At 41.0% G+C, this 9,125-nt stretch overlaps 2 protein-coding genes across 3 annotated transcripts in view; one reads left to right on the top strand and one right to left on the bottom strand.

Annotated features, from left to right (window-relative positions):
- Positions 1-31: 31 nt before the first annotated feature.
- Positions 32-430, bottom strand: LOC135988728 (uncharacterized). Its single transcript, XM_065634894.1, has one exon. It carries the CDS (start codon positions 428-430, stop codon positions 32-34), a length of 399 nt encoding a protein of 132 aa, XP_065490966.1.
- GRK4 (G protein-coupled receptor kinase 4) overlaps positions 285-9,125 on the top strand; it is a 42,851-nt gene continuing 34,010 nt past the window's right edge. For both annotated transcript variants that reach the window (XM_065633255.1, XM_065633256.1), the window contains exon 1: positions 285-480. In XM_065633255.1, coding sequence (XP_065489327.1) covers positions 429-480 — 52 coding nt within the window. In that variant the 5' untranslated portion in view covers positions 285-428. The remainder of the gene's footprint in view (positions 481-9,125) is intronic.

Here is a 9,125-nt window from a genome sequence, read left to right as displayed (position 1 = left end):
CCGGGGGGGAGGCCGGGAAAGATTTAAGGCACTACATATCCCAGCAGACCTCGCGCGGCAGCGCTCGAGTCTTCTTTGCGTGCGCCGCGCTCTGCCTGCTGGGAGTTGTAGTCCCGGCGAACGGGGAGCGGGAGGTGGCGCAGGAGCGCGGAGGTGGGGCTGCCTGAGGCGGGCGGAGGAGGGCGGTGGAGCCATGGTCGGGGCGGGCGGGTGCTGCCTGCTCCTTGCCTCCGCCCTCGGGGAGGGGGAGGCCGGTGCCGGGGCGAGCAGCGGGTGATGGGGAAGAGGCGAGCGCAGCGCTGAGGTCCTGCGGGGCCGGATGAGCCGAGGCTTGGCGCCGCAGCGGTGGCGGGGCTGGAGGAGGGGGCGAAGGAGGCAGTAGGGGCGGCCTCCACTCCGGCTGCCCTGAGGGGAAGGAGCCCCCGACCATGGAAATCGAGAACATCGTGGCCAACACCGTGCTGCTGAAAGCCCGGGAGGGTGAGAGCCGCGGGGGTGGGGAGAGGAGAAGCGAGAGGGCGAGGCGGGGCGGGCTGGGGACGGGACGAGGGGGAGGAAAAGGGTCTGAGGTGAGGGGGAAAAGGGCCGGCGGGGAGGGGGGAGAGGAAGTGATGGAGGAGGGGAGGGTGGGGAGGGAGCAGAGGCTGCGGGGCGGGGGGCGCTGCGGGGCGGGGGGCGCTGCGGGGCGGGGGGCGCTGCGGGGCGGGGGGCGCTGCGGGGCGGGGGGCGCTGCGGGGCGGGCGGCGCTGCGGGGCGGGGGGCGCTGCGGGGCGGGCAGCGGGTCCCGGGCCGTGCCCCGAGGCACCTGCCCCGCTCCTCCCGCGGGATGAATTCGGAGTTCCTGGCTTGTGGCTTGCTTCTGAAAAAAACAAACCCGACCTTGCCTTCTCGGGCTCGATTCAAATGGTGTTTTTACCGGATGTTTTAAGAAGATCGTTAATCTGTAGTTCGGAGTTTATTTATGAATGTATATGCATGTGGATATAAAGGGCGAAGTGACATAAATCTTTTCTGGAAGATCCTTGCACTCGATCTTGCTGAAATTCCTGCCTGTGGAAAGCACAGCCGGTGAATGGTACCTGTATTTTGCAGTTGAACGTTTTTTATTAACCTGATGTTAAAGTGTGCTGTTTTCCATTAGATTAATACTTGATTCCCCAGAACATCTTGACTTGAAGATTAGTTCCCCAACCCACAAACGTTTTGGATAGATAATGAAATTTAGTTTAGCACATGGTTGCTGTTTAAAAAAATCCTGAAATAAGATTGTCTTACTGCTTTTTCATGTATATAACTGTCCATTAAAAGGCCACTTGAAAGACTCCCCAGATTACCTGTGTACTCAGTGCAGAGTATGTTTTTCAACTATGAAATGTGCAGATTCTTTTTGGATTGGATCCTGCTTTTCTTAATTGTGTTGAGAAGACCCATTAGTTTAGCTGGAGTTGTTTAAAGTGAGTAAGTACAACAGAATCTGCCCCTGTATGTTTTGCAAGTTCCTCCAACTCTAAATGGGTTTGGCACTTACGCCATATGTGTATCCAGTTAAATTTGCCTTAAGCAGCTAGAGAGGAAAATCAGCTTTTTTACTTTGAAGTGGGATTTAAAAACCAGAATATTTCCCAACCTTAGCTGAAAAGACCACCTCAAACTAGAGGACATGTTTTGGCTGGTTTCACTGACGGTAACATGTCTGTGGTGGTGCTGCCTGAATTTGGAGTTTGCATTGAAGTGATCTGAGAAGTGAAGAGAAAGTGGAATCTGGCTCAAAACTTTACTGTGCCCAAACCCTCACCACAAAGAGTGCAGTGGTAATCTGGAAAGGCTTTTAAGTGGCTGCTTAATGCCAGGTTGCCTCTTTAGTTAAGGTTTCACTGTGTTTAAAATAAATTATAGTGGTAGAACTGACCAAACAAGATATTTTAATGAACTAAATGGAAGTCTGACAGCAGCTGGTGTGAAGAAGATCAGTTTTACCTGATGCGAAACTTGTAAAAGTAATAAGCTGTTACTCTTTTGTACTGTCAATTGGCCCTGACTCTTTTGTGTAAGCATGCACAAAAATGTGATTTCTGGCTTTGAAACTCTAAAGCTCCAGTGGTCGATTGGTAGAAGGTCTTTCACCTTTTCAGGTCTGAGTTCCTGTGCATGGAGTACTTTCTACATCACGTTTTTCAAAATGCTCCTTGAAATGAAAGTATTTTCTGTCTGTTGCATGCTCTGGCTGGTCTGCGAGTGTCTAGTTTACTCCATCTGTCAGGACCATTCCATAAAATCCCTGTCCCAGCTCTGTTCTCATGTGCCCAGTGGGCTCCAAGGGAATGGCATTTGCAAAGTTAGTATGTGAGGTTGATATTTTACTGAAACATATTATTTGCTGAAAGAGCCACACAACTGGGACAGAAGAGCAGACTTTGAATTGACCTTTTTGTTCCCATATTCCTATTATCTTGCTGTGTAGTGTATGGAGCGGTGGGGTAGCATGGAAAAGTGCAGAATTACTGTTTCTCATGGAAGAAGGCAAAATCCTAAAATAGAATAAAATAACAGCTTATTTTCATGTATAGACTTGAGTCACATCAGTGATCCTTTTTCCAGTTCCTCAGTGTGTTAAAGATTGAATAAGAGAGGGTATTGACCTGAATAAATATTTCAGTTGTGAAAGCAAAAGAAATAAGATGAGAATTACTGTGCTCTTCATAGTTTTCAGTGGCATGTTGAAATAAATCAATGTAGGCTTAATTCTGGCTTGCATGGATCAGTCTAACTTGAGATTCCTTCATGATGAAGGTGAGAGTAGAAAAATATGTTATTCTAGAAAGCACCTAGTGAAGTCTTTTAACCCTAGAGATATGTCATCTTCATCTTGCGCATATAGAAACTGAATTAAAGATATTGCATACTTGTCCTCATCTAGTGAGAGGATATGGCAGAGGCTTTCCGAGAATTCAGAACTGCGTCGTAAATAACACCAAGTTGAAACAAATCATACCTGACAATCAAAATTATGATCCCAGAGATCCCACTCATAATTTTCCTCTAATTTTGGGTACTCTAATAGTTCTGGATGTGAATATTGTTAGGATGTGAACGTCATTTGGGTTTTAAATTTGTAGGTGTGCAGAATTAGCACATCTTGAACAGCTAGCTGTGTGTCTACGGTTTAAATCTGATTTGATATGTAGAAAGTAAATTTGATCGATGTAATTAGAGAGCCAGGAACTAACGAGTGCGCTTAGACAAAATGCATCAGTTTTACTGCTACTTTCTTCTACAGAATAAAAGCAAAGTGGTATTGCTGTTTCTAGACTAACCACCTTCTACCTTCTCACTAATAGTCTTACTGTTAATTTTTTTCATTAGAGGTTTGAATCTTCTAATTCAATTTGCATCATGATAACATCGGTTTATAAAAGTTTGCTAGTCCTGTATTTCAGGCCAGATCAAACCCTGGCTTCCCCTCAGCCTCAAAACTTTAAATTTTGTCTTATGATGCTATTCTCGAAGAAGATTTTTCAAACCTTTTCATAAACCAGGTTGTTTTAATAGAAGCCTGTCTCTTTCCAACAAAGACTCCTAATATCTCTGTAGCAATTACAACACTTCTTCATGTGAAGAAGGAAACCTATGAGGATTCCTTATCTTTTTGCAATGTAACTTTGTAAATAATCAAAAGCTAGTTCTTTGCACATGTGGGTGTTAGGGATGGCTCATAATATGTAACTCTTATATATACCTGCTATTAGAAAATATTGTGGTAACACAAAGTACCCTTTATGGATGAAAGATCAAGGAGTCAGGAGCTAGGTTGGGAGTTTTTTCTTTCCTTGTCCACTTTTCCAGTTGACCTCCTTATGCTGAGAGCTCACCTGTCCATGGAGGGATTTGCCTCTGGGTGAAAACTGTAGCGCCGAGTGTTCTGGGATTCCCTGTCCCTGTTTCCTGGGATAAGTGGCATTCTGTGCCAGTCCAGCTCTTTCCTCTTGTGCATACATTACTTTTTGAGGGAAATCTGTATGTGAGAAAGAAAAACAGAAAACTTCCTCTTGAGGTGAACCCTATGGTGGAACAAGCATAAATGACTCAGTAGAAAAACAAGAGATTATACAGCAAACTCAAAGTTGATCTTATGAGCGCTGTAGTGCAGCAACTGAGAGAGAAAACAGGGGTTAAGTGATAGTGATGTATGAACTGTGAGATATGGCAAAAGCTTGCAATTTCATGATCTCCTTACTCAGATTTTCACATGCAGGGCTTATTATGTGTGAAAGAATAATGTACAGCAACATGGCTTCTAGTTTTCTATAAGAGTAGAGGAATTAACACATTTTTTTCCTAGCAGAAATATCTTTGAGTGTCCCTTGAAAGACATTCGAGAATTTATCCCATAAACGAGGACAAGTAATATAAACTAGGTTATTCTGAAAAAATCTGAAAGTTTACAAAAATGTATTCTTATTTGATATTCACTTTTTTCTTTATTTATCTTTGTATCTTCTGGTTTTTTTCTAGTTATTTCAATCACACTCTGTAAATCCTTTGAGTATATGTAAGCCCCAAATTCATTTCAGCATCCCACACATAGTCTGTGATGTTTTAAAGGAAATAAATTAATCACTGTATGTGTTAAACTGCTCAGAAGCCTTCCTTTTTTCATTGCCTAAAGTGATATTCTCCAAAAATACTTCCAAAGGGTAGGTCTGTAGTTTCTTTGAAGACAATGGCACTTTACTCCAATTAAGGATCCAAGCCAAGAGTACATTTTAAACATACCTGGTCCATTTGCATCCACTTTAAAATTCATTTATACTACTCTGGCAGGAGCAGTTTGTGAATGAGAGTTTGGTGTGCTGTTAGGCATATAATATGCTCTATGTCAAGATTGGCTTAGGCTAAATTAAGATCATGCCTCAAGCAAATTTGCCTCTAAGCTCTTGGTTGTATTGGTTCTAGCCTGTGGTTGCAGAATGGGTAAGATAGTTTCCAGTTAGATCTATGAACCAATCTGGGGTGTGTGGGCGGTTGTAGTGGTTTTTTTCCTATGTTGTTTGGTGGTTTGCGTTTGCGATTTTTTTCCCCCAGAATTAGTTTTCGGATGGATCAGCAAGTTCCTACAGATTTGATAATTGTTAGGTGCAGCCCAAGGATGGAGTTAGCAGGAACCTTCAGTAACAGAATGTGAGCACAGTTGGCCTTAAGCAAATCTTGGAAGATACTTGTTTCAGAATTGAAATTGTATTAGTTAGCACTCTTCACAAAAATAAGCAGTCCATTCAAATTGTGTGTTTTGTCTGTCTAGGTTTAAAAACAACTGGAATAATTCTGTGAAATATATCCTACTTTTGCTTGCAGTATAAGGTAGTAGTTGAGTATGGTATTGGTGACGATACATGGGCAGATATCCTGTAATGTGTGTATTTGTAACTAGGAAGAAAATTCTAAGGAGATCGTTCAGATCACTGCAGTTTGGTTATCAAACTGAGCTAAAATCTTTATTTAAGGAGCATGCACAAGTGGGAAGCCAAGGCACATTCATACCCAGAAGTCCATTCACCAGCAGTAAATAAGAATTTTAACGCAAGAGTACCGTGAGTTTTTGTAGTTGCTGTTATTTTTGTCTGTTCTTCCCTTATTTGCCTCCTATGTTCTATTGCACTCCCTTATTGCATTGTGCTTTAAATTGCTGTAAACTCATTGTGGCAGGAAACATGTCTTCCTGTGTTTGTACAGAATTATGCACAATGTCTGCCTTTTTGTCCTTTATTTAATGAACTGCAAGAAGAATGCATGTGGGCATGTTGGAATCTAAATAATTGCATTTACTAAATAAACACAACATGAGAGGTCTAGTTATTGATACACACTGCTGCTTTGGTTATTTCAAACGTGGCAATTATAAATAGAGGTTTCACAAATCTACTTAAAGGAATTTTACTTCTTTTCTATCTGTTGCAGTCATGATGTACCATCATGATAAAAAAAATCTTTGTTTGTCAAGGAGTTTGTAAAGTTGGAGGTTTTTTACTGTTTGGTCATGTGGTTTGTTTGTTTTTCTCTCTCTCTAGTAAACCTTGTTCATTCAGTTGTTGTTACAGCCATATCAAAATGAAATGTATACAGATGTTACATTGTTTGACTGCAAGATTAGATTAATAAATCTGGTTCAGATTAGCTACATATACTGAAGTTGATACAACACTTTCTTACATAATTTCTGAAGAGGTGCAGAAGCTGTTCAGCGTGTATGCACTAGTATTCTTAAATGTGCACATGATCATTGGAATTGTAGATAGAGCCAATGTGAAGAACCAGTTGTTCAAGCGGTTATAGCTGTGGGAACAATAAATGATTGTGCTTATAAACAGGCTGCACGAATGTTCACGTAGTTACTTGGGGTTTTTAACTGCTTACAGTGTTACTGCTCCAACAGTGAGAGATGAGAAAGAGGACTCGAGCGTTGCCATGCTGAAGTCCAACTCTAGACACTTGAATCCAGGATTATGAAGAATATTATCTTAAAAATGCCATAACAGCCTGTTATCTATAGATATCTTTCATGTGTTTGTTTATTGAACTGCTTGTGTTGTTGTTTCTGTTTGTGTTCAGGAGTGCCTTGGCCTTTGTAATGCTGAAGAGTTAGGTGCCCACCTTGTGCTGAAATCTGAATTTTCAGCTAGATGATTCTGGTACACTTGCCAAGAGCCAGCCAGATTATATGTATTGTATTCTGGAAAAAATATTTCTCTGTATGAAAGAGATGCCACTCTGTTAAACCTCTTTGTTAAACTGTGGCTAGGCTTGTTTTTCAAGGAACTGAGATGTCAAAAAAATGTATCTGACCTGCGCAATGGAGAAGGTTGCAGAGACCCTGCAAAGCAGTTCTGTATGAGCTGTCTCTGGAGCTAGAAGCATGACAGCCTTCCCCAAGTGGTGGTGTGTGTGAACTTGTCTCCTAGCCTGAAGTTAGTGCTACTTCAGTGTTACTACTCTGATGGGAAGACCTGAGGTAGCAGTTCCACCGTGTTTTGTGTCTCAAAGGTGGATCTTGCACAGTGATGTCATACCATCAATATTTGTTTTTTAGTGGGCAGTGTTTACAAATGTCTTTGTAGCATAAGGCCATAGTTAAAGGGGAATGTTTTGATTTTTCAGTGAAAGGTTTTAATCCCTATCTTGAGTGGTTTGAAGGAAAACGTGGCTGTAAGTAGAAAATTTGAATTCATGTGAGTTTAAAATCTGTTAGGAAAGTTGCCTGCAACTTTCTCTGCTGTGGCAAATATGTATTATAAGACAGTGTATGTACCTGGATTATTCTCATGCATCTCATTGTAGATGATGTAAAGCTTCTGCATCAATTCTTTTGCATTTTTTTCATCAAGCGGATTGATTTTATGTAGTTAAAGACACACTGTAGGTCGTCTTCTTGTTGCAGTTTTATGCTGTCAGAGCTTATCTGGGTGTGGTCTGGTATGAATTTCTCAGCTGGTATCTGACAATCTGGTTTGTGGAATCAGTTTTGCAAGAATGATGTTGTAGCAATCGTGCACCCCCAGTGCTACCTCACTGCATGCTTCTCAACCGCAGCACTCACATTGCCTTTCACAGCCAGGAAGGCAGAAGCACAGAGGTCTCTGAATAACTCAATGGCAGAATCTCAGTGTAGCAGCCACTGAATCTTACCTTATATACTATGTGTACATTTATTAGCCAGAGATAGTGCAATGCTTCTCACTATTTTCACTCTGTAGAAGAGAATCCAAGTTTTCCATCTCAAGGAAGACTGGCTAATAATGTTGGGTGAACATTGTGCTCAGTGGAACGAGGGTCACACTACAAATCCTGCCTGTAAGGAAGATCACTGTGGCTCTGGGAAGTCTATCTGATGACTTGAATAATATTCTTATTGGTCTAAATCTGTTTCTACACCAGATTGCTTTGGTTTGCCACAGCAGTTTTGTTTTTTGCAACTGGTTTTGTTTTTCCTGATGAATAAGCCAACCACCTTGCCTTACATAAGTTTCTTCAAATGTTTCTCTGGAGTTAAAAAAAAAAAGTTGGAAAATGAAAACATGTAGACATCTTTCTAGTACTATATTCTAATGCAATGACAGAACTGAATTTGGTATGTATCTTTTTAAGAAGTGAAAACACGTAAAGAGGTAATTCTGAAATTGTAACTCTAAGAAGTAATTTGGGGAGGAGAAGAAGGTAGGGTTCTCATTTACCTGAAAATGTAATTGCAGTGTTTCCTCACTGTAATGGTGTATTGCTGCATCCACCCTTCTCTTTGTAAAAGATGAGTTGCTTCAAGTTGGTCATTGTTGTAGCCAGCAATTACATCTGAAAGAGGCAAAAGTGGTAATTCATCTGAACCACATAGATCAACCATAAAGCAGATTAACTTAATGGCTTTGCTGCTGCTGTGTTGGAAAGTAAGCTGTTTGGTCTTTCTGGAAGAATTTTAGCTGAAGTATTTTAGAATGGGATCCAGAATAGAAGCTCTGAAATCAATATTAAGACACTTATAAACCACAAATATTATAATTTGATTTGATAAACTGCCTCAGAAATGGAAAAGGATTTTGCAATTAGGGAATAAGATGACAAACAAATTGGCATCCTCCCATAACTTTTACCAGAAATGGCTGATTTATCTGTAAAGGATATAGGTCATGCATTCTCTTTACGTTATTGGGACGTACAGGCTTTTTCTGTCATTTGCTGTAAATGTAAGAACAATCAGTTCAGCGAAAAGAGAGCGCATGTTGATTTAGTTGATACGTCTAAGCACTTGATTCTTCTGTATCATTAATAAATTATATGTAGCCTTTATTGACTTCTACACGATGGTGAATTCAATTGCATTCTAGCATGTAGTCTCGTAAAATGAAGTTCATAATGGTCACATTGTAAGTAACCGGCCAAATATTTGGGGCAAAATACAGCAAACTTTATTGTGTTGGACTTAAGGTATAATGCATCAGTGATCATACTTTTTTTATTTGGGTTTGGGTTTTTGTTTGGTTTTGTGTTTCGTTTTTCCTTTTTTTCCTTTCCCTGTGCTTCAGAAGATGATATACTTAGTGTATACCACAGTTTGGTTTTACTTTTTCCATACAACATTG

The sequence above is a fragment of the Caloenas nicobarica genome, chromosome 4 (assembly GCF_036013445.1).
Source record: "Caloenas nicobarica isolate bCalNic1 chromosome 4, bCalNic1.hap1, whole genome shotgun sequence".
NCBI lineage: Eukaryota > Metazoa > Chordata > Aves > Columbiformes > Columbidae > Caloenas > Caloenas nicobarica.
The sequence above is the reverse complement of the archived record's forward strand: the minus strand, read 5'-3'. Positions and strand labels throughout refer to the sequence as shown.

Coding starts and splice junctions, on each gene's coding strand:
- LOC135988728 (XM_065634894.1), bottom strand. CDS start 430: ATGGTCGGGGGCTCCTTCCCCTCAGGGCAGCCGGAGTGGAGGCCGCCC.